The sequence below is a fragment of the Vidua macroura genome, unplaced genomic scaffold, assembly GCF_024509145.1.
Source record: "Vidua macroura isolate BioBank_ID:100142 unplaced genomic scaffold, ASM2450914v1 whyUn_scaffold_146, whole genome shotgun sequence".
NCBI lineage: Eukaryota > Metazoa > Chordata > Aves > Passeriformes > Viduidae > Vidua > Vidua macroura.
Genome location: NW_026530554.1, coordinates 43,878 through 69,161, shown reverse-complemented (window position 1 = coordinate 69,161; position 25,284 = coordinate 43,878). Strand labels below are relative to the sequence as shown.

General features: G+C 61.1%; 2 protein-coding genes across 2 annotated transcripts; both read left to right on the top strand.

Annotated features, from left to right (window-relative positions):
* The first annotated feature begins 416 nt into the window (after positions 1-416).
* On the top strand, positions 417-7,532 carry ZNF628 (zinc finger protein 628). The gene is given in 8 exon segments (XM_053969233.1): positions 417-447; positions 504-643; positions 2,117-2,830; positions 2,833-3,008; positions 3,075-4,183; positions 4,253-4,357; positions 4,583-6,612; positions 6,811-7,532. Coding segments are annotated over 8 exon segments (4,515 nt in total). The 3' UTR covers positions 7,021-7,532.
* Positions 7,533-15,611: 8,079 nt separating this feature from the next.
* Positions 15,612-22,116, top strand: LOC128802676 (uncharacterized serine/threonine-protein kinase SBK3-like). The gene is made up of 5 exons (XM_053969232.1): positions 15,612-15,624; positions 15,739-15,928; positions 17,356-17,479; positions 19,768-19,970; positions 21,565-22,116. Exons 2-5 carry the CDS (start codon positions 15,839-15,841, stop codon positions 22,114-22,116), a joined length of 969 nt encoding a protein of 322 aa, XP_053825207.1. The 5' UTR covers positions 15,612-15,624; positions 15,739-15,838.
* Positions 22,117-25,284: the final 3,168 nt, after the last annotated feature.

Here is a 25,284-nt window from a genome sequence, read left to right as displayed (position 1 = left end):
AACCAGTACAACCCAGTACAAACCAGTATAACGAGTACAAACCAGTGCAAACCAGTATAAACCAGTATAACCCAGTACAACCCAGTACAAACCAGTACAACTCAGTACAAACCAGTATAAACCAGTACAAACCAGTACAACTCAGTACAACCCAGTACAAACCAGTACAACCCAGTACAACCCAGTATACACCAGTACAAACCAGTACAACCCAGTACAACCCAGTATAAACCAGTACAACCCAGTACAACCCAGTATAACCAGTACAAACCAGTACAACCCAGTATAAACCAGTATAAACCAGTACAAACCAGTGCAAACCCAGTGAGGGCCGCTAGAACGGGGGCGGGCTCGGGACTACATTACCCAGCGCGCACCGCGCGCGCTTCCGGTGGGAGGGGGCGTGGCCTGGCCCAATGAGGCGCGGCCTGATTGGCGGCGGCGAAGGCGGGAAGGCGGAGGGGGCGTGGCCCCGTGAGGCGGCGGGGGCGTGGCCTCGTGAGGCGGCGCGGCCCGGGCGTTGCGCGGCGGCGGCGGCAGCGCCGGGCCCGGTCCCGGCCCGGTCCCGGCCCGGTTCTGGCCCGGTTCTGCCCCGCTCCTGGCCCGGCTCCGGCCCCGGCGGAGCCCCCCGCGAGCCCGGCAGGTGAGCGGGGAGCGGGGCAGCAGGAGGAGGAAGAGGAGGAGGAGGAGGAGGAAGCGGCGGGGCCGCGGCGGCGGCGCCTGCGCGGGGCGGGCCTGGAGGAGGCGGGGCCTGCAGGGGCTGAGGGGAAAGGGGCGGGGCCTCTACGGAGGGGCGGGGCTGACTGCGGCTTAGTCACGCCCCCGGTTTGGCCACGCCCCCCGGGTCGGGTCTGGGGTCTCACCTGCACACCTGGGATGGGGCGGGGGTCTCACCTGTCCCCCCTTTTTGGGCCTGGGGTCCCACCTGCACACCTGGGATGGGGCTGGGGTCTCACCTGTGTCTGTGTCTCATGTCTGGGGTCTCACCTGTCCCCCCGGGTCGGGTCTGGGGTCTCACCTGCACACCTGGGATGGGGCTGGGGTCTCACCTGTGTCAGGTGCGGACTCCCACCTGTGTCTGTGTCTCATGTCTGGGCTCTCACCTGTCCCCCATGTTCCATGTTTGGAGTCTCACCTGTCCCAGCTCTGGGCTCTCACCTGTCCCCGTGTTTTGGGTCTGGTGTCTCACCTGTGTCACGTTGGGGCTCTCACCTGTCCCTGTGTCATGTCTGGGCTCTCACCTGTCCCAGCTTTGTGCTCTCACCTGTGTCTGGTGTGGGCTCTCACCTGTCCCTGTCCCAGATCTGGGCTCTCACCTGGCCCAGCTCTGTGCTCTCACCTGTGTCGGGTGTGGGCTCTCACCTGTCCCTGTGTCAGGTGTGGGCTCTCACCTGTCCCTGTGTCATGTCTGGGCTCTCACCTGTCCCAGCTTTGTGCTCTCACCTGTGTCAGGTGTGGGCTCTCACCTGTCCCTGTGTCAGGTGTGGGCTCTCACCTGTCCCTGTGTCATGTCTGGGCTCTCACCTGGCCCAGCTTTGTGCTCTCACCTGTGTCAGGTGTGGGCTCTCACCTGTCCCTGTCCCAGATCTGGGCTCTCACCTGGCCCAGCTCTGTGCTCTCACCTGTGTCGGGTGTGGGCTCTCACCTGTCCCTGTGTCAGGTCTCTGCTCTCACCTGGCCCAGCTCTGTGCTCTCACCTGTGTCAGGTGCGGGCTCTCACCTGTCCCTGTGTCAGGTGTCTGCTCTCACCTGTCCCAGCTCTGTGCTCTCACCTGTGTCGGGTGTGGGCTCTCACCTGTCCCTGTCCCAGATCTGGGCTCTCACCTGGCCCAGCTTTGTGCTCTCACCTGTGTCAGGTGTGGGCTCTCACCTGTCCCTGTGTCAGGTCTGGGCTCTCACCTGGCCCAGCTCTGTGCTCTCACCTGTGTCAGGTGCGGGCTCTCACCTGTCCCTGTGTCAGGTCTCTGCTCTCACCTGGCCCAGCTCTGTGCTCTCACCTGTGTCAGGTGCGGGCTCTCACCTGTCCCTGTGTCATGTCTCTGCTCTCACCTGGCCCAGCTCTGTGCTCTCACCTGTGTCGGGTGCGGGCTCTCACCTGCGGCCGTGTCCCCCTCAGGTGCGGCCATGGCGGGCACGGCGCCCCCCGCAGGCGCCCCCCGAGCACCCCTTCACCTGCCGGGAGTGCGGCAAATCCTTCCGCTGGTCCTCGCGCCTGGCGCATCACCTGCGCAGCCACACAGGTGAGCGCCCCTACAAGTGCCCCGAGTGCCCCAAGGCCTTCAAGGGCTCCTCCGCCCTCCTCTACCACCTGCGGGGCCACACAGGTGAGCGGCCCTACACCTGCGCCACCTGCGGCAAGAGCTTCAAGCGCTCCTCGCTGCTGCAGGCTCACCTGCGCGTGCACACGGGGCTGCGCGCCTTCAGGTGCGCCCAGTGCGGCCTCACCTTCAAGTGGGCGTCGCACTACCAGTACCACCTGCGGCAGCACTCAGGTGAGCGGCCCTACCGCTGCCCCGCCTGCCCCAAGGCCTTCAAGAACTCGTCCAGCCTGCGGCGGCACCGCCACACCCACACGGGCGAGCGCCCGCACGCCTGCGGCACCTGCGGCAAGGCCTTCGCCCAGGCCGCCAACCTGCGGCAGCACCTGCGCGTGCACACGGGCGAGCGGCCGTACGCCTGCGGCACCTGCGGCAAGAGCTTCACGCACTCCTCCAACCTGCACCTGCACCGGCGCACGCACGGCCCCGCCCCGCAGTGCCCCGCCTGCGCCGCGCCCTTGGCCTCGCACACCTGCCCGCGGCGCCACCTGCAGGGCCCCGCCCCTCCCGCCCCCCGCCGCCGCCGCCGCCGCCTCACCTGAGCCGCTCTGGAGGCCGCTGGGGGGTCACCTGCGCCGAGCAAGAGGCGACGGGCACGGCGGCCCCGCCCCACCGCTGCCTCACCTGCGGCAAGAGCTTCAAGAACGGCTCGGGGCTGGCGCGACACCTGCCCGGCCACGAGCGGCCCAGGTGCGCCGCGGCGCCCAGGGCCCCGCCCCGCCCGGCCGCGCCGCCGCCGGGCGAACCCGCGGCCGCCGCCGAGCCGCCGGCCCCGCCCGAGCGGCCGTACAGGTGCGGCGAGTGCGGCAAGGCCTTCAAGGGCTCCTCGGGGCTGCGCTACCACCTGCGCGACCACACGGGCGAGCGGCCCTACACCTGCGCCACCTGCGGCAAGAGCTTCAAGCGCTCCTCGCTGCTGCAGGCTCACCTGCGCGTGCACACGGGGCTGCGCGCCTTCAGGTGCGCCCAGTGCGGCCTCACCTTCAAGTGGGCGTCGCACTACCAGTACCACCTGCGGCAGCACTCGGGTGAGCGGCCCTACCGCTGCCCCGCCTGCCCCAAGGCCTTCAAGAACTCGTCCAGCCTGCGGCGGCACCGCCACACCCACACGGGCGAGCGCCCGCACGCCTGCGGCACCTGCGGCAAGGCCTTCGCCCAGGCCGCCAACCTGCGGCAGCACCTGCGCGTGCACACGGGCGAGCGGCCGTACGCCTGCGGCACCTGCGGCAAGAGCTTCACGCACTCCTCCAACCTGCACCTGCACCGGCGCACGCACTCGGCGGCGCGGCCCTTCCGCTGCCCCGCCTGCCCCAAGGCTTTCGTCGCGGCCGCCTACCTGCAGCGGCACCTGCGCACGCACGGCCCCGCCCCGCCCCGCGCGCCCGCGCCGCTGCCGTGGCCCGGCGCGTACCTGCTGCTGGCGGCGCCGCAGGGGCTGCGGCTCGTCCCCGCCCCCCGCAAGGTGCTGCTGCTGCCCGCCCCGCCCGGCCCCGCCCGGCCGCACCTGGCGCAGGTGGGCAAGGGGCAGCGCGCCTGGCAGAGCGTCCTGCTGGTACCTGGCGCCGGGCAGGACGGGGCGGGGCTGCAGGTGGCTGAGGTGGCAGGGGTGGCAGGTGTGACAGGTGTAGGTGTGACGGGGGTCACAGGTGTGACAGGGGTCACAGGTGTGACAGGTGTGACAAGTGTAGGTGTGGCAGAGGTCACAGGTGTAGGTGTGACGGGGGTCACAGGTGTGACGGGTGTCACAGGTGTCACAGGTGTGACAGGAGTTACAGGTGTGACAGGAGTTACAGGTGTCACAGGTATAACAGGTGTGGCAGGTGTCACAGGGGTCACAGGTGTCACAGGGGTTACAGGTATGGCGGGTGTGACCGGTGTGGCAGATGTGACAGGGGTCACAGGTGTGACAGGTGCAGGGGTCACAGGTGTGACAGGTGTGACAGGGATCAGAGGGGTCACAGGTGTGACAGGTGGAGGTGTGACAGGGGTCACAGGTGTAACAGGTGTGGCAGGTGTCACAGGTATAACAGGAGTTACAGGTATGGCAGGTGTGACAGGTGTGGCAGGTGTCACAGGGGTCACGGGTGTGACAGGTGGAGGTGTCACAGGGGTCACAGGTGTGACAGGTGTAGGTGTCACAGGGGTCACAGGTGTCACAGGTGTCACAGGCATCACAGGTGTGGCAGGTGTGACAGGTGTGACAGGGGTCAGAGGGGTCACAGGTGTGACAGGTGGAGGTGTCACAGGGGTCACGGGTGTGACAGGTGTAGGTGTCACAGGGGTTACAGGTATGGTGGGTGTGACAGGTGTGACAGGGGTCACAGGTGTGACAGGTGTGACAGGTGCAGGGGTCACAGGTGTGACAGGTGGAGGTGTCACAGGGGTCACAGGTGTGACAGGTGGAGGTGTCACAGGGGTCACAGGTGTCCAGCTGCAGGTGGTGCCAGTGGCCCCAGAGGTCACCAGTGTCCAGGTGCAGGGCCAGGAGGTGACAGGTGTGACAGGTGTGACAGGTGGGACGGGTGTAGGTGTCACAAGTGGGACAGGTATAACCGGGGGGATGGGTTTAGGTGTGACAGGTGGGACAGGTGTAGGTGTGACAGGTGTCACAGGTGTGACAGGTTTAGGTGTGGCAGGTGTGACAGGTTTAAGTGTGACAGGTGGGGTGGATTTAGGTGTGGCAGGTGGGACAGGTTTAGGTGTGGCAGGTGTCACAGGTGTGACAGGTTTAGGTGTAACAGGTGGGACGGGTTCAGGTGTGACAGGTTTAGATGGGACAGGGCTGCAGCTCCAGGTGCTCCCAGTGCCCTCGGAGGTCACCAATGTCCAGCTCCAGGTGTTGCCACCACCACCTGAGGTCACCAACATTCAGCTCCAGGTGTTGCCACCACCACCTGAGGTCACCAATGTCCAGCTCCAGGCAGGTGAGGTCACCAATGTCCAGCTCCAGGTGTTGCCACCACTCCCAGGTGGCACCAACGTCCAGCTCCAGGCAGGTGAGGTCACCAATGTCCAGCTCCAGGTGTTGCCACCACCCCCAGGTGGCACCAACGTCCAGCTCCAGGTGTTGGCGCCACCTGAGGTCACCAGTGTCCAGCTCCAGGCAGGTGAGGTCACCAACGTCCAGCTCCAGGTGTTGCCACCGCTCCCAGGTGGCACCAACGTCCAGCTCCAGGCAGGTGAGGTCACCAATGTCCAGCTCCAGGTGTTGCCAGCACCACCTGAGGTGACCAACGTCCAGCTCCAGGCCCTGCCGCTGAGCTCAGGTGTCACCAACGTCCAGCTCCAGGTGTTGCCACCACCTTCAGGTGGCGCAGGTGGCCAGCTCCAGGCCACTGAGATGACCGACGTCCAGCTCCAGGTGTTGCCACCACCTTCAGGTGGCACAGGTGGCCAGCTCCAGGCCACTGAGGTGACCGACGTCCAGCTCCAGGTGTTGCCAGCACTACCTGAGGGGACCAATGTCCAGCTCCAGGCCACCGAGATGACCAGTGTCCACCTGGAGACCTCAGAGGTACCCGGTGTCCACCTGGAGACCACGGAGATGACCGATGTCCACCTGGAGACCTCAGACCTGCCCAGTGTCCACCTGGAGACCTCAGACCTGCCTGGTGCCCACCTGGAGAACTCAGAGGTGACCAGTGTCCACCTGGAACCCATGGAGGTGACCGATGTCCACCTGGAGACCTCAGAGGTGTCCGATGTCCACCTGGAGACATCAGCAGTGACCAGTGTCCACCTGGAGACCTCAGAGGTGACCGATGTCCACCTGGAACCCACAGAGGTGACCAGTGTCCACCTGGAGACCTCAGCAGTGACCAGTGTCCACCTGGAGACCTCAGCAGTGACCAGTGTCCACCTGGAGCCCACAGAGGTGACCGATGTCCATCTGGAGACCTCAGCAGTGACCAGTGTCCACCTGGAGCCCACAGAGGTGACCGATGTCCATCTGGAGACCTCAGCAGTGACCAGTGTCCACCTGGAGAACTCAGAGGTGACCGATGTCCATCTGGAGACTTCAGACCTGTCCAGTGTCCACCTGGAGACCTCAGAGGTGACCGATGTCCACCTGGAGACCTCAGAGCTGTCCAGTGTCCACCTGGAGACCTCAGAGGTGACCGATGTCCACCTGGAGACCTCAGAGGTGACCGATGTCCACCTGGAGACCTCAGACCTGTCCAGTGTCCACCTGGAGACCTCAGAGGTGACCGATGTCCACCTGGAGACCTCAGACCTGTCCAGTGTCCACCTGGAGACCTCAGAGGTGTCCGATGTCCACCTGGAGCACACGGAGGTGACCGATGTCCACCTGGAGCCCCTGGAGGAGGTGCCCAGTGCCCACCTGGAGACATCAGAGGTGCCCTCTGACCACCTGGAGAGCACTGGGGAGGTGCCCGACGCCCACCTGGACACCTTGGCCATGAGCAGTGCCCACCTGGAGGTGCCCGGTGCCCACCTGGAACCCACCGAGGTGCACCTGGAACCCCCCTAGGAGGTGCCCAGTGCCCACCTGGAGACCCCAGAGGTGCCCGGTGCCCACCTGGGCACGTCAGAGGTGCCCAGTGTCCACCTGGAGACCACGCAGGTGCCCGGTGCCCACCTGGGCACGTCAGAGGTGCCCAGTGTCCACCTGGAGACCACGCAGGTGCCCGGTGCCCACCTGGAGGTGCCCAGTGCCCACCTGGACACACCTTGGGGATGACCAGTGCCCACCTGGGCACGTCAGAGGTGCCCAGTGTCCACCTGGAACCCACAGGTGTGCCCGATGCCCACCTGGACACACCTTGGAGGTGCCCAGTGCTCACCTGGAACCCACCGAGAAAGTGCCCAGTGCCCACCTGGAGAGCACGCAGGTGCCTGGTGCCCACCTGGAGGTTCCCAATGCCCACCTGGACACACCTTGGAGGTGCCCAGCCCTCACCTGCACAGGTGCCCAGTGCCCACCTGGAGCCCCCCCCAGGTGCTCCTGGCCTGGGGGACCCTGTGCCCCGCCCCGTGCACACCTGTGCCTGCAGGTGAGGGGTGCCTGGGGGTACCTGAGGGGTGCCTGGGGATACCTGAGCTCACCTGGCACAGGTGAGGGGTGCCAGGCGGTGCCCGGGGGTACCTGAGCTCACCTGGCACAGGTGAGGGGTGCCCGGGGGTACCTGAGCTCACCTGCCCAGGTGAGGAGTGCCCGGGGGCTGCCCGGGGGTACCTGAGCTCACCTGCCCAGGTGAGGGCTGCCAGGGGGTGCCTGAGCTCACCTGGCACAGGTGAGGGGTGCCAGGGGGTACCTGAGGGGTGCCAGGTGGTACCTGAGCTCACCTGGCACAGGTGAGGGGTGCCAGGCAGTGCCCGGGGGTACCTGAGCTCACCTGGCACAGGTGAGGGGTGCCCGGGGGTACCTGAGCTCACCTAGCACAGGTGAGGGGTGCCCGGGGGTGCCTGAGCTCACCTGGCACAGGTGAGGGGTGCCAGGGGGTACCTGAGGGGTGCCAGGTGGTACCTGAGCTCACCTGGCACAGGTGAGGGGTGCCCGGGGGTACCTGAGCTCACCTAGCACAGGTGAAGGGTGCCAGGCGGTGCCAGGGGGTACCTGAGCTCACCTGCCCAGGTGAGGCCGTTCCCGCGTCCCCCCCCGTGTCAATAAAGGCGCCCCCCCCCCCCCCCCGTGCGGTTCGTGCTTCCGGGAGGGGCGGGGCCAAGGGGCGATGAGGTGGGAGGAGCCAAGGGGAGGGGCGGGGCCAAGGGGCGATGAGGGGGAGGAGCCGAGGGGAGGGGCGGGGCCAGTACGGCCCCAGTATCCCCCAGTGATTCCCAGTATGGCCCCAGTGATTCCCAGTACGGTCCCAGTCATTCCCAGTATGGTCCCAGTATCCCCCAGTGATTCCCAGTATGGCCCCAGTATGGTCCCAGTCATTCCCAGTACGGTCCCAGTGATTCCCAGTATGGCCCCAGTAGTCTCCCAGTCATTCCCAGTATGGTCCCAGTATCCCCCAGTATAGCCCCAGTGACTTCCAGTCCCTCCCAGTATGAACCAGTCCACCCCAGTATGGCCCCAGTCCCTCCCAGTATGGCCCCAGTCCCTCCCAGTATGAACCAGTCCCTCCCAGTATGAACCAGTCCCTCCCAGTATGGCCCCAGTCCATCCCAGTATGAACCAGTCCCTCCCAGTATGAACCAGTCCCTCCCAGTATGGCCCCAGTCCCTCCCAGTATGGCCCCAGTCCCTCCCAGTATGAACCAGTCCCTCCCAGTATGGCCCCAGTCCCTCCCAGTATGGCCCCAGTCCATCCCAGTATGACCCAGTCCATCCCAGTATGAACCAGTCCTTCCCAGTATGACCCCAGTCCCTCCCAGTATGAACCAGTCCCTCCCAGTATGAACCAGTCCTTCCCAGTATGGCCCCAGTCCCTCCCAGTATGAACCAGTCCTTCCCAGTATGGTCCCAGTCCCTCCCAGTATGGCCCCAGTCCATCCCAGTATGGTCCCAGTCCCTCCCAGTATGGTCCCAGTCCCTCCCAGTATGAACCAGTCCCTCCCAGTATGAACCAGTCCCTCCCAGTATGAACCAGTCCATCCCAGTATGAACCAGTCCCTCCCAGTATGAACCAGTCCCTCCCAGTATGAACCAGTCCATCCCAGTATGACCCAGTCCCTCCCAGTATGAACCAGTCCACCCCAGTATGGCCCCAGTCCCTCCCAGTATGAACCAGTCCATCCCAGTATGAACCAGTCCCTCCCAGTATGAACCAGTCCCTCCCAGTATGAACCAGTCCATCCCAGTATGACCCAGTCCCTCCCAGTATGAACCAGTCCCTCCCAGTATGAACCAGTCCCTCCCAGTATGGCCCCAGTCCCTCCCAGTATGGCCCCAGTCCATCCCAGTATGAACCAGTCCCTCCCAGTATGAACCAGTCCCTCCCAGTATGGCCCCAGTCCCTCCCAGTATGGCCCCAGTCCCTCCCAGTATGAACCAGTCCCTCCCAGTATGGCCCCAGTCCCTCCCAGTATGGCCCCAGTCCCTCCCAGTACGCACCAGTCCCTCCTAGTATGAACCAGTCCATCCCAGTATGAACCAGTCCTTCCCAGTATGAACCAGTCCCTCCCAGTATGACCCAGTCCCTCCCAGTACGCACAAGTCCATCCCAGTATGAACCAGTCCACCCCAGTATGAACCAGTCCCTCCCAGTATGAACCAGTCCCTCCCAGTATGGCCCCAGTCCCTCCCAGTATGAACCAGTCCTTCCCAGTATGGCCCCAGTCCCTCCCAGTATGAACCAGTCCATCCCAGTATGCACCAGTCCCTCCCAGTATGAACCAGTCCCTCCCAGTACGCACCAGTCCCTCCCAGTATGAACCAGTCCATCCCAGTATGAACCAGTCCCTCCCAGTATGGCCCCAGTCCCTCCCAGTATGGCCCCAGTCCCTCCCAGTATGAACCAGTCCTTCCCAGTATGGCCCCAGTCCCTCCCAGTATGGCCCCAGTCCACCCCAGTATGAACCAGTCCCTCCCAGTATGGTCCCAGTCCCTCCCAGTATGACCCAGTCCATCCCAGTATGACCCAGTCCATCCCAGTATGAACCAGTCCCTCCCAGTATGGCCCCAGTCCATCCCAGTATGAACCAGTCCATCCCAGTATGAACCAGTCCCTCCCAGTATGGCCCCAGTCCCTCCCAGTACGCACCAGTCCACCCCGGTATGAACCAGTCCCTCCCAGTATGGCCCCAGTCCATCCCAGTATGAACCAGTCCCTCCCAGTATGAACCAGTCCCTCCCAGTATGGCCCCAGTCCATCCCACTATGGTCCCAGTCCTTCCCAGTATGGCCCCAGTCCCTCCCAGTATGAACCAGTCTCTCCCAGTATGAACCAGTCTCTCCCAGTATGAACCAGTCCCTCCCAGTATGAACCAGTCCATCCCAGTCTCCTTGCAATGCACTGAAATCCCCTCCCAGTTCATCCCAGTTTGTCCCAGTTCCCCCCCAGTCCATCCCAGTTCGCCCCAGTCTCCTCCCAGTTCCCTCCCAGTTCCCTCCCGCCCCTCCCCCCCCCGCACCTGTCGCGGTCGCGGCCCCTCCCCCGTAATTAATCCCTGCCGCTAATTAACCCCTGCGGCAGCTCGGCCCGCTCATTAATCATCCCGCTCATTAATCATCCCGCTAATTAACCCCTGCGGCGGCTCAGCCCGCTCATTAATCATCCCGCTAATTAATCATCCCGCTCATTAATCATTGCGGTGATTACTCATTCCCCGGCTAATTACTAATTCCCGGTAATTAATCGTTCCCTGGCAATTAATTACTCTTCCCGGTAATTAATTATTCTTCACGGTAATCATTCCCCGGTAATTAATCATGCCCCCGGTGATTAATAATTCTTCCGGGTAATTAATAATTCCCACGGTCGTTAATCATTCCTCACGGTAATTAATCACCCATTAATTAATTAATGATTACCGGGGGTAATTATTCCTAACGGTAATTAGTAATTCCTCCGGGTAATTAATCACCCCTGGTATTCAATCCCCGGTAATTAATCATTCTTCACGGTAATTAACCATTCCTCACGGTAATTAATCATTCCCCGGTAATCAATCCCCGGTAATTAATCATTCCCCGCGGTAATTAATCATTCCTCCGGGTAATTAATCATTCCCCTCTTCCCCGGTAATTAATAATTCCTCCGGGTAATTAATCACCCCTGGTATTCAATCCCCGGCCATTAATCATTCCCCGCGGTAATTAATCATTCCTCGTGGTAATTAATCAATCCCCGGAAATTAATCATTCCCCGGTAATTAATCATTCCTCACGGTAATTAATCATTTCTCCGGGTAATTAATGATTCCCCAGTAATCAATCCCCGGCCATTAATCATTCCTCGCGGTAATTAATTATTCCCCGGTATTCAATCCCCGGTAATTAATCAATTCCCGGTAATTAATCATTCCCCGGTATTCAATCCCCGGTAATTAATCAATTCCCGGTAATTAATTATTCCCTCGGTAATTAATCATTCTCCTCGGTACTTAATCATTCCTCACGGTAATTAATCATTCCCCGGTAATTAATCATACCCTCGGTAATTAATCATTCCCCTCGGTACTTAATCATTCCCCGCGGTAATTAATCATTCCCCGGTAATTAATCATACCCTCGGTAATTAATCATTCCCCTCGGTACTTAATCATTCCCCGCGGTAATTAATCATTCCCCGGTAATCAATCCCCGGTAATTAATCATTCCCCGGTAATCAATCCCCCGCAATTAACCATTCCTCCGGGTAATTAATCCTTCCCCGCGGTAATCAATCCTTCCCCGCGGTCATTAATCACCCCGGTCGTTAATCACCGCTAATTAGCGCAGCCACAGGTGGCCGGGGGGGGGAGGGGCGGCCCCGAATTCCTCCCGGGTCAGAGCTGGGAGCGAACCGGAGCTCCCAGTACGGACCAGTATGGACCAGTATGGACCAGTATAAACCAGTATGGAGCAGTACGGACCAGTGTAAACCACTACGGACCAGTATGGACCAGTACAGACCAGTATGAATCAGTGCTCCCAGTACAGACCAGTTCAGTTCATCCCAGTGCTCCCAGTTCGGTCCCCCCAGTCCATCCCAGTTTGTCCCAGTCCCTCCCAGTTTATCCCAGTTTGTCCCAGTCCCTCCCAGTTTATCCCAGTTTGTCCCAGTCCCTCCCAGTTTGTCCCAGTCCCATCCCAGTTTATCCCAGTTTGTCCCAGTCCCTCCCAGTTTATCCCAGTCCCCTCCCAGTCCCTCCCAGTTTGTCCCAGTTCCATCCCAATCCCCTCCCAGTTTCCTCCCAGTCCCATCCCAGTTTATCCCAGTTCCCTCCCAGTTTGTCCCAGTTTGTCCCAGTCCCATCCCAGTTTATCCCAGTTCCCTCCCAGTTTGTCCCAGTTTGTCCCAGTCCCTCCCAGTTTGTCCCAGTCCCATCCCAGTTCCCCCCAGACCCTCCCAGTTTGTCCCAGTCCCCTCCCAGTCCCTCCCAGTCCCTCCCAGTTTGTCCCAGTTTGTCCCAGTCCCTCCCAGTTTGTCCCAGTCCCTCCCAGTCCCTCCCAGTTTGTCCCAGTTCCCCCGGCCCTGCCCGGGTGGGGGAGGGGCGCTGGCGCGGGGCCCGGGTGGGGGAGGGGCGGGGCCAGGGACAGGTGCGGGGGGCCCGAAATAACCGGGGGGGAGGGGAACTGGGAGGGACTGGGACAAACTGGGAGGGACTGGGGGGAACTGGGAGGGACTGGGATGAACTGGGACAAACTGGGAGGGGATTGGGATGAAACTGGGACAAACTGGGATGGACTGGGAGGGGACTGGGACAAACTGGGAGGGACTGGGATAGACTGGGAGGGAACTGGGATGGGCCCAGTCCTCGGCACAGGGTTTGGGGACACCAGTATGGCCCCAGTATATCCCAGTATGGCCCCAGTATATCCCAGTATGGCCCCAGTATGGCCCCAGTATATCCCAGTATGGCCCCAGTATATCCCAGTATGACCCCAGTATCCCCCAGCATGGCCCCAGTATATCCCAGTATGGCCCCAGTATATCCCAGTATATCCCAGTATGGCCCCAGTATATCCCAGTATCCCCCAGTATATCCCAGTACAGCTCCACACCCCCCAGGGACACTGTCCCAGTATCCCCCAGTATATCCCAGTGCCCCCAAATCCCGTCCCAGTATATCCCAGTGCCCTCCCAGTCCCCCCTTGTCCCCCTTCCCTGCCTTGTCCCCCTGTCCCCTCCTGTCCCCTCCCTCCCCATCCCCCCCTTGTCCCCGTGTCCCCCTGTCCTCCCATCCCCCCCCGTGTCCCTCTGTCCCCTCCTTGTCCCCCTGTCCTCCCATCCCCCCCGTCCCCTCCTGTCCCCGTGTCCCCCTCTCTCCTTTTGTCCCTCTGTCCCCTCCTGTCCCTGTCCCCCCTTGTCCCCCATCCCCCCCTGTCCCTCTGTCCCCTCCTTGTCCCTTTGTCCCCGCGCTGTCCCCCCCCCGTGTCCCCCCGTGTTCCCTCCTGTCCCTCCGTGTCCCCCCCCGTGTCCCCCCCCGTGACCCCTTGTGTCCCCCCCCGTCCCCGCCGTGTCCCCCCCGTCCCCGCTGTCCCCCCCGTGTCCACTCCCGTGTCGCCGCTGACCCCCCCCCGTGTCCCCCCGTCCCCACTCTGTCCCCCCCCCGTCCCCGCTGTCCCCTCTGTGTCCCCCCCCCCGTGTCCCCCCCGTGTCCCCCCTGTCCCCACTGTGTCCCCCCCCGTCCCCGCTGTCCCCCCCGTGTCCCCCCCGTGTCCCCCCCTGTCCCCACTGTGTCCCCCCCCCTGTCCCCGCTGTCCCCGCGCAGGTGACACCGCGGCGGGGCGGTGGCACCGCGGGCTCGGGAAACTCTGAGTCACGGCCGCGGGGCCACCGGGGGGGACACGGGACAGGGGACGGGCGACAGCGGCGACACCTGGGGACAGCGGCGGCGCGCGGGCACGGGTGAGACACCTGCGGCGCCCTGGGGACACCTGGGGACCCTGGGGACACTCGGGGCCATCTGGGCCAGCCCCTGGGGACCCTGGGGACACTCGGGGCCAGCCCTTGGGGACACCTGGGTACCCTGGGGGACCCTGGGGACACTCGGGGCCATCTGGGCCAGCCCCGGGCACCCTTGGGGACAGCTGGGGACCCTTGGGGCACCCTGGGGACAGCTGCGACACCCTGGGGACAGCTGGGGACCCTTGGAGCACCCTGGGGACAGCTGGGCCACCCTTGGGGACAGCTGGGGACCCTTGGGGCACCCTGGGGACAGCTGCGACACCCTTGGGGACAGCTGGGGACCCTGGGGACACTCGGGGCCATCTGGGCCAGCCCCTGGGGACACCTGGGGACCCTGGGGGACAGCTGGGGACCCTTGGGGCACCCTGGGGACGGCTGTGACACCCTGGGGACAGCTGGGGACCCTGGGGACCCTGGGGACACTCGGGGCCATCTGGGCCAGCACTTGGGGACACCTGGGGACCCTGGGGGACAGCTGGGGACCCTTGGGGACAGCTGGGGACCCTTGGGGCACCCTGGGGACAGTTGGGCCACCCTTGGGGACGGCTGTGACACCCCGGGGCCAGCTGGGGACCCCCCAGGGCACCCTTGGGGACAGCTGGGGGACCCTTGGGGCACTCCCGGGACCATCTGGGCCACCCTCGGCGACACTTGGGGACACTCGGGGCCATCTGGGGCACCCCCGGGGCACCCTTGGGGACAGCTGGGCCACCCTGGGGACAGCGGGGCCACCCTTGGGGACAGCTGGGGACCCTGGGGACACTCGGGGCCATCTGGGCCCCCCTTGGGGACACCTGGGGACAGCGGGACAGGTGGCACCGGTGACACCGGTGGCACTCGGACAGGTGGCACCGGTGGCGCTGGGGGGGGGGGGAGGGGAACAGGTGGTGAGGGGGAGGGGAGGGGGGAGGGGACAGCGGGGCTGGGCTGGGCGGGTTGTACTGGTTTGTACTGGTTTGTACTGGTTATACTGGTTATACTGGTTTGTACTGGTTTGTACTGGTTTACTGGTTTGTACTGGTTTGTACTGGTTATACTGGTTTGTACTGGGCTATACTGGTTTGTACTGGTTTGTACTGGATTGTACTGGTTTGTACTGGGTTGTACTGGGCTATACTGGTTATACTGGTTTGTACTGGGTTGTACTGGGTTGTACTGGTTTGTACTGGTTTGTACTGGGTTGTACTGGTTTGTACTGGTTATACTGGTTTGTACTGGGCTATACTGGTTATACTGGGTTATACTGGTTTGTACTGGTTTGTACTGGGTTGTACTGGGTTGTAGTGGTTTGTACTGGTTTGTACTGGTTTGTACTGGTTTGTACTGGTTTGTACTGGTTTGTACTGGGTTGTACTGGTTTGTACTGGTTTGTACTGGTTTGTACTGGGTTGTACTGGTTATACTGGGTTATCCTGGTCTGTATTGGGTTATACTGGTTTATACTGGTCTGTACTGGTTTATACTGGTCCATACTGGTTTATATTGGTCCATACTGGTTTACACTGCTTTATACTGGTTCATATTGGCTCATACTGGTTTGTACTGGTTTATACTGGATATACTGGGGTTATACTGGTCCGTACTGGTCCATACTGGTTCATACTGGTGCAGATCATGGACGCCCCCTCAGATGAAGGTGACGATGACGAGGATGAGCAGTCGGTGTCACCGGAGCGCCTCCTGCAGGTCTGTACTGGTCTGTACTGGTTTGCACTGGTTTGTACTGGTTTGTATTGGTTTGCACTGGTTATACTGGTCCATACTGGTTTATACTGGTTTATACTGGTTCAGGCCGTGGATGCTCCCTCAGAGGCCTGCGATGATGATGAAGGTGATGATGATGATGATGATGATGATGATGATGATGAGCAGTCGGTGTCACAGCAGCGCCTCCTGCAGGTCTGTACTGGTCTGTACTGGTTTGTACTGGTTTACACTGGTCTGTACTGGTCCATACTGGTCCATACTGGTCCATACTGGTTTATACTGGTGGCAGATCATGGATGCCCCCTTCGAGGCTGCTGATGACGAAGGTGACGATGACGAGGATGAGCAGTCGGTGGCGCAGGCTCAGGAGCGCCTCCTGCAGGTCAGTACTGGTCTGTACTGGTTTGTACTGGTTTGAACTGGTTCATACCAGTTTATACCAGTCTGTACTGGCCTGTACTGGTTTTTGCTGCTCCATACTGGTTCACACTGGTTTATACTGGTTTATACCAATAAACCAATATAAACTGGTCTATACTGGTCTATACTGGTTTGAACTGGTTCATACTGGTTTATACTGGTCCGTACTGGTCCATACTGGTCCGTAGTGATCCGTGCTGGTTTATACCAGCCCAGGCTGGTTTATACTGGTTTATACTGGTCTGTACTGGTCTGTACCGGTCCGTACTGGTTTATCCTGGTCCATACTGGTCCGTACTGGTCCATACCAGTCTGTACTGGTTTATACTGGTCTGTACTGGCTTATACTGGTTTATACTGGTCCATACTGGTTTATCCTAGTCTATACCGGTCCATACCACTCCATACTGGTTTATACTGGTCCATACTGGTCCGTACTGGTTTATACTGGTTTATACTGGTCCATACCAGTCCATACTGGTTTGTACTGGTTTATACTGGTCCATACTGGTCCGTACTGGTCCATACTGGTTTATACTGGTCCATACTGGTCCATACCAGTCCATACTGGTTTGTACTGGTCTGTGCTGGTTTATACTGGTCTATACATTTCCGTACTGGTTTATACTGGTTTATACTGGTCCATACTGGTTTATACCGGTCCATACCGGTCTGCACTGGTTTATACTGGTCCATACCAGTCCATACCGGTCTATACTGGTTTGTACTGGTTTACACTGGTCTGTACTGGTCCATACCGGTCCATACTGGTTTGTACTGGTCCGTAATAATTTAGACTGGTTTGTACCGGTCCGCACTGGTTTATACTGGTTTGTACTGGTCCGCACTGGTTTATACTGGTCCGTACTGGTTTATACTGGTTTATACCGGTCCATACCAGTCCACACTGGTCCATACCGGTCCGCACTGGTTTATACTGGTTTGTACTGGTCTGCACTGGTTTATACTGGTTTGTACTGGTCCGTACTGGTTTATACTGGTTTGTACTGGTCTGCACTGGTTTATACTGGTTTGTACTGGTCCGTACTGGTTTATACTGGTTTGTACTGGTCTGCACTGGTTTATACTGGTTTGTACTGGTCCGTACTGGTTTATACCGGTCCATACCAGTCCACACTGGTTTGTACCGGTCCGCACTGGTTTATACTGGTTTGTACCGGTCCGCACTGGTTTATACTGGTTTGTACCGGTCCGCACTGGTTTATACTGGTTTGTACCGGTCCGCACTGGTTTATACTGGTCTGTACTGGTCCGTACTGGTTTGTACCGGTCCATACCAGTCCATACTGGTTTGTACTGGTCCGCACTGGTTTATACTGGTTTGTACTGGTCCGTACTGGTTTATACTGGTCCGTTCCGGCCCCGCAGGCGCTGATGCGCGGCGCGGCGCGGGCGCTGCCCCGGCGGGAGCTGCGGCGGGACTGGGACGTGCTGCGAGAGCTCGGCCGCGGCTCCTACGGACGCGTGCTGCTGGCACGGCCCCGGCGCGGCGGTGAGCGCACCTGGGCACACCTGGGCACACCTGGGCGCACCTGGGCACACCTGGGGAACCTGGGAAACCGGGGAACTGGGGCACCTGGGCACACCTGGGCACACCTGGGCATACCTGGGGAACCTGGGCACACCTGGGCACACCTGGGAAACTGGGGAACTGGGCACCTGGGCACACCTGGGCACACCTGGGCACACCTGGGCACACCTGGGAAGCCGGGGAACTGGGGCACCTGGGCACACCTGGGCACACCTGGGCACACCTGGGCACACCTGGGGAACCTGGGGAGCCTGGGCACAGCTGGGGAACCTGGGCACACCTTGGGGTATCCACAGACACACCTGGGCACACCTGGGGAACCTGGGGGCACCTGGGGAACTGGGGAACCTGGGGAACTGGGGCACCTGGGCACATCTGGGCACACCTGGGGAACCTGGGGAACTGAGCACACCTGGGGAACCCGGGCACACCTGGGCACACCTGGGGAACCTGGGCAACTGGGCACACCTGGGGGTATCCACAGACACACCTGGGCACACCTGGGCACACCTGGGGAACTGGGGCACCTGGGCACACCTGGGCACACCTGGGCACCTGGCGACCTGGGCACAGCTGGGGAACCTGGGGAACTGGGCACCTGGGGAGCCTGGGGATATCCACAGACACTCCTGGGCACACCTGGGCACACCTGGGGAACCTGGGCACACCTGGGGCTATCCACAGACACACCTGGGCACACCTGGGCACCTGGGCACACCTGGGCACTCTTGGGGATCACCTGGGTCATTCCCCCCCAGGTGTCGCCAGGTTTCCCCAGGTGTGCCCAGGTGTGTCTGTCCCTGCCCCAGGTGCATTCCCTGCCCCAGGTGTGCCCTTACCTGTGCAGATGTGTTACCTGTCCCAGGTGTGTCTGTCCCTGACCCACCTGTGTTACCTGTCCCAGGTGTGTTACCTGTGCAGCTGTGTTACCTCTCCCAGATGTGTCTGTCCCTGTTCCAGGTGTGTTACCTGTCCCAGGTGTGTTACCTGCCCCAGGTGTGTCTGTCCCTGTTCCAGGTGTGTTACCTGTGCAGGTGTGTCTGTCGCTGTCCCAGGTGAGTACCCTGTCCCTGTTCCAGCTGTGTTCCCTGTGCAGCTGTGTTACCTGTGCAGGTGTGTCCCCTGTCCCAGCTGTGTTACCTGTCCTGTCCCAGGTGTGTCCCCTGTCCCAGGTGTGTCCCCTGTCCCAGCTGTGTTACCTGTGCAGGTGTGTTCCCTGACCCAGCTGTGTTACCTGTCCTGTCCCAGGTGTGTCCCCTGTCCCAGGTGTGTTACCTGTGCAGGTGCGTTCTCTGTCCCAGCTGTGTTACCTGTGCAGGTGTGTTCCCTGTCCCAGGTGTGTTCCCTGACCCAGCTGTGTTACCTGTCCTGTCCCAGCTGTGTTACCTGTCCCAGCTGTGTTCCCTGTGCAGGTGTGTCCCCTGACCCAGCTGTTACCTGTCCCGTCCCAGGTGTGTTCCCTGACCCAGGTGCGTTCTCTGTCCCAGCTGTGTTACCTGTGCAGGTGTGTTCCCTGTCCCAGGTGTGTTCCCTGTCCCAGCTGTGTTACCTGTGCAGGTGTGCCCCCTGACCCAGCTGTGTTACCTGTGCAGGTGTGTTCCCTGACCCAGCTGTGTTACCTGTGCAGGTGTGTTCCCTGACCCAGCTGTGTTACCTGTCCTGTCCCAGGTGTGTCCCCTGTCCCAGCTGTGTCCCCTGTCCCAGGTGTGTCCCCTGACCCAGCTGTGTTCCCTGTCCCAGCTGTGTTACCTGTGCAGGTGTGTTCCCTGTCCCAGGTGTGTCCCCTGACCCAGCTGTGTTACCTGTGCAGGTGTGTTCCCTGACCCAGCTGTGTTACCTGTCCTGTCCCAGGTGTGTTCCCTGTCCCAGGTGTGTCCCCTGACCCAGCTGTGTTCCCTGTCCCAGCTGTGTTACCTGTCCCAGCTGTGTTCCCTGTCCCAGGTGTGTCCCCTGACCCAGCTGTGTTACCTGTCCTGTCCCAGGTGTGTTCCCTGTCCCAGGTGTGTCCCCTGACCCAGCTGTGTTACCTGTGCAGGTGTGTTCCCTGTCCCAGCTGTGTTACCTGTGCAGGTGTGTCCCCTGTCCCAGCTGTGTCCCCTGTCCCAGGTGTGTTCCCTGACCCAGCTGTGTTACCTGTCCTGTCCCAGGTGTGTCCCCTGTCCCAGGTGTGTCCCCTGTCCCAGCTGTTACCTGTGCAGGTGTGTCCCCTGTCCCAGGTGTGTCCCCTGACCCAGCTGTTACCTGTGCAGGTGCGCAGGTGGCGCTGAAGCTGCTCTCCAAGGAGCGCACGCCCAGGTGGGGCTTCCTGCGGGAGTTCTGCACTCACCTGTGCCTGCGGGGGGCGCTCACCTGCGTCCAGGTGCTGCCGCTCGCCTTCGAGACCCCCACGGAGTTCGGCTTCGCCCAGGAGCTCGCACCTGCCGGGGACCTGTGCGGGCTGCTCACACCTGGGGTGAGTGACAGCTGGGACAGGTGGGACAGGTGGGACACAGACAGGTGAGACAGGTGAGACAGGTGAGACAGGTGAGACAGGTGGGACACAGACAGGTGAGACAGGTGAGGGACAGGTGGGACAGGTGGGACAGGTGAGACACAGACAGGTGAGACAGGTGAGGGACAGGTGGGACAGGTGGGACAGGTGAGACACAGACAGGTGAGACAGGTGAGGGACAGGTGGGACAGGTGGGACAGGTGAGACACAGACAGGTGAGACAGGTGAGACAGCTGGGACAGGTGGGACAGGTGGGACACAGACAGGTGAGACAGGTGAGACAGCTGGGACAGGTGGGACAGGTGGGACACAGACAGGTGAGACAGGTGAGACAGGTGAGACAGGTGAGACAGGTGAGGGGATGGAGCTCGCACCTGCCGGGGACCTGTGCGGGCTGCTCACACCTGGGGTGAGTGACAGGTGAGGGACAGGTGGGACAGGTGAGACACAGACAGGTGAGACAGGTGAGACAGGTGAGACAGGTGAGACAGGTGAGACAGGTGAGACAGGTGAGGGGATGGAGCTCGTACCTGCCGGGGACCTGTGTGGGCTGCTCACACCTGGGGTGAGTGACAGCTGGGACAGGTGGGACAGGTGGGACACAGACAGGTGAGACAGGTGAGGGACAGGTGGGACAGGTGAGACAGGTGGGATAGGTGAGGGACAGATGGGACAGGTGGGACAGGTGAGACAGGTGGGATAGGTGAGGGACAGGTGGGACAGGTGAGACACAGTCAGGTGAGACAGGTGAGACACAGACAGGTGAGACAGGTGAGACACAGACAGGTGAGACAGGTGAGACAGGTGAGACAGGTGAGACAGGTGAGGGGATGGAGCTCGCACCTGCCGGGGACCTGTGCAGGCTGCTCACACCTGGGGTGAGTGACAGCTGGGACAGGTGGGACAGGTGGGACACAGACAGGTGAGACAGGTGAGACAGCTGGGACAGGTGGGACAGGTGAGACACAGACAGGTGAGACAGGTGAGACAGGTGAGGGGATGGAGCTCGCACCTGCCGGGGACCTGTGCGGGCTGCTCACACCTGAGGTGAGTGACAGGTGAGGGACAGGTGAGTGACAGGTGGGACAGGTGAGGGACAGGTGACAGGTGAGTGGGAAAGGGGACAGATGTGCACCTGGGCAGGAGAACAGGTGTGCACAGGTGACCTCTCAGGTGACACAGCACTGGCTGGGTGACAGTGCTGAGTGTCCCCAGGTGATCCCAGGTGACCCCAGGTGACCCCAGGTGTCCCCAGGTGGTCCCAGGTGTGTCCCCCTTCCCCAGGTGTGACCCCAGGTGTGTCCCCCCTCCCCAGGTGGGTCTCCCGGTGCCGCAGGTGAAGCGCTGCCCCTCCCAGGTGCCCCCAGGTGTGACCCCAGATATGCCCCCCTCCCCAGGTGTGTCCCCAGGTGTGACCCCCCTCCCCAGGTGTGTCCCCCCTCCCCAGGTGGGTCTCCCGGAGCCGCAGGTGCAGCGCTGCCCCTCCCAGGCGCCCCCAGGTGTGACCCCAGGTGTGTCCCCAGGTGTGACCGCAGGTGTGTCCCCCCCTCCCCAGGTGGGTCTCCCGGAGCCGCAGGTGAAGCGCTGCGCCGCCCAGGTGTCGTCCGCCCTGGCTTACCTGCACGGCCACGCCCTGGTGCACCGCGACCTGAAGCTGGACAACGTGCTGGCCTTCGACCGCGACTGCCACCTGGTCAAGGTGGGCGACTTCGGGCTGACGCGCGTGCAGGGCTGGCAGGTGCGCCCCGCCCGCGGCCCCGCCCCTTACACCGCCCCGGAGCTGCTGCAGGTGCGCCCAGGTGCGGCGCGGCGGCGGCGCCTGGAGCCCGCGGCCGACACCTGGGCGTTCGGCGTGCTGCTCTTCGCGCTGCTCACCGGCGCCTTCCCCTGGGCCTCACCTGCGCGCTCCGACCCCGCCTTCCGCCGCTTCCGGGCGTGGCACGGCCGCACCTGCGCAGGTGAGGCGCCGCCGCGGCCGCCGCGCACCTGGCGGGGGCCTGGGGGGGGCGGGGCTGGCGCTGCTGCGGGGGCTGCTCCACCCCCGGCCCGCGCGGCGCTGCCCCCCCGGCGAGGTGCTCAGGTACCTGGGCGGGGCCTGGGCAGGTGAGAGCAGCCAGGTGAGCGCCGCAGGTGAGAGCAGCCAGGTGAGCTCTGCAGGTGAGGGGGGGAGCAGCCAGGTGAGCTCTGCAGGTGAGAGCAGCCAGGTGAGCGCCGCAGGGGAGGGAGGGAGCAGCCAGGTGAGCTCTGCAGGTGAAAGCAGCCAGGTGAGGTCTGAAGGTGAGAGCAGCCAGGTGAGCTCTGCAGGTGAGGGGGGGAGCAGCCAGGTGAGCTCTGCTGAGGAGGAAGGACAGGTGAGCTCTGCAGGTGAGATCGGCCAAGTGAGCTCTGCAGGTGAAGAAGAACAGGTGAGCTCTGCAGGTGAAGAAGAACAGGTGAGCTCTGCTGGGGAGGAAGGACAGGTGAGCTCTGCAGGTGAGAGCAGCCAGGTGAGCCCCACAGGTGAGGGGGGACAGGTGAGCTCTGCAGGGGAGGAAGCACAGGTGAGCTCTGCAGGTGAAGAAGGACAGGTGAGCTCTGCAGGTGAGGGGGGGCAGGTGAGCCCCACAGGTGAGAGTTGTCAGGTGAGCCCCACAGGTGAGAATGGAAGTGCCCAGGTGAGCCCAACAGGTGAGGGAGGACAGGTGAGCCCTGCAGGTGAGAGCAGCCAGGTGAGCTCTGCAGGGGAGGAAGCACAGGTGAGCTCTGCAGGTGAGAGCGGCCAGGTGAGCCCCATAGGTGGGAGTGGCCAGGTGAGCTCTGCAGGTGAGGGGGGGAGCAGCCAGGTGAGCTCTGCAGGTGAGAGCAGCCAGGTGAGCCCCACAGATGAGAGTTGTCAGGTGAGCCCCACAGGTGAGAATGAAAGTGCCCAGGTGAGCCCAACAGGTGAGGGAGGACAGGTGAGCCCCACAGGTGAGAGTGGGAGTGGCCAGGTGACTCTCTCAGGTGACTCCGGGTCCCCCGTTAGTCATGTGGGGACACCTGGACAGGTGAGGGGAACACCTGGACAGGTGAGGGGAACACCTGGAGATGGGCTGGGAACACCTGGAGTGAGATGGAAACACCTGGAGATGGGCTAGAGACACCTGGACAGGTGAGGGGAACACCTGGAGATGGGCTAGAGACACCTGGACAGGTGAGGGGAACACCTGGAGATGGGCTAGAGACACCTGGACAGGTGAGGGGAACACCTGGACAGGGATGGACACACCTGAGATGGGCAGGGAACACCTGGACAGGTGATTGGTGGACACACCTGGACAGGGATGGACACACCTGGCCAGGTGATTGGTGACCACACCTGGACAGGGATGGACACACCTGGACAGGGATGGACACACCTGGCCAGGTGATTGGTGACCACACCTGGCCAGGTGATTGGTGGACACACCTGGACAGGGATGGACACACCTGGCCAGGTGATTGGTGGACACACCTGGGTTTACCTGTGCTCACCTGGGGATCCCGAATTCAATAAAATTCCCGGGATTTTGCCTTTTTTTGGATTTTCTTCCTCTTTTTTTTTTTTTACCTGTTTGGGTCTGGTGGGTGGGGGAGGGGCGGGAGAAACGGGGGGAAATTGGGGAAAAATGGGGAAAATGGGAAAAATGGGGAAAAATGGGAAACTGGGGAAATTGGGAAAATGAGGAGAAATTGGGAAAAATGGGGAGAAATTGTGAAAAATGGGGGGGAAATGGGGAAAATGGGGAAAAATGGGAAAAATGGGGAAAACGGGGAAAATGGGGAAAAATGGGGAAATTGGGGAAATGGGAAAAAATGGGAAAATGGGGGGAAATGGGGAAATTGGGAAACTGGGGGAAAATGGGGAGAAATTGTGAAAAATGGGGGGGAAATGGGGAAAATGGGGAAAAATGGGGGAAATGGAAATTTTGGGGGAAATTTGGGGAAAATGGGAAAATTCAGAAAAATGGGGGGAAAGGAGAGAAAGGTGGGGAAAACGGGGGAAAATGGGAAAGAATGGGGAAAATTGGGGGAAAAGTGGAAAAAATGAGGAAAGAAAGAAAAAGGTGGGAAATCCCCAATCCTAAATCCCAATCCCAAATCCCAAATCCCCAATCCCAAATCCCCAAATCCCAATCCCAAATCCAAATCCAAATCCCCAATCCCCAATCCCAAATCCCCCTTATCCCCCAAATCCGAATCCCGAATCCCTCTCCCAATCCCAAATCTCAACTCCCCAAATCTCAAATCTCAAATCCCAAATCCCAATCCCCAAATCGCCAATCCCAATTCCCAAACCCCAAATCCCCAATCCCAAATCCCAAACCCCAAATCCCAAATCCCAACCCCCAAATCCCAATCCCAAACCCAAATACCAAATCCCCAACCCCAAATCCCCAAATCCCCAATCCCCAAACCCAAATCCCAAACCCCAATTCCCAATCTCCCATCCCCAATCCCCAGTCCCAAATCCCCAAATCCCCAACCCCAAACCCCAAATCCCCAATCCACAATCCCCAACCCCAAATCCCCAAATCCCAAACCCCAATTCCCAATCCCAACTCCCAAATCCCAAACCCCAAATCCCCAAATCCCAAATCCCAAACCTCAAATCCCCAAACCCAAATCCCAATCCCCAATTCCCCAATTCCCCAAATCCCAAATCCCCAAACCCCAAATCCCCAAATCCCAAATCCCAAATCCCAATCCCCAATTCCCCAAATCCCAAATCCCAAACCCCAAATCCCAATCCCCAATTCCCCAAACCCCAATTCCCCAAACCCCAAACCCCAAACCCAAATACCAATCCCCAAACCCAAATCCCCAAATCCCAAATCCCCAAACCGAAATCCCAAACCCCAAATCCCCAATTCCCCAAGCCCCAAACCCCAAACCCCAAATCCCCAATCCCGCCCCGGCCCTTCCCTGTCCCCGGTGCCCTTTGGAATTCCGGCCTTTCCAGGTCCGAAGGTTCCCGGCGCCGGCGGCTCCGGCCGGGAGCGGCTCCAGAGCCAGGTGGGGTCGGGATCCCGGGGGTTGGGATCCCAAATGGATTTTTGGGATCCCGGGGGTTGGGATCCCAAATGGATTTTTGGGATCCCGGGGGTTGGGATCCCAAATTGATTTTTGGGATCCCGGGGGTTGGGATCCCAAATGGATTTTTGGGATCCCGGGGGTTGGGATCCCAAATGGATTTTTGGGATCCCGGGGGTTGGGATCCCAAATGGATTTTTGGGATCCCGGGGGTTGGGATCCCAAATTGATTTTTGGGATCCCG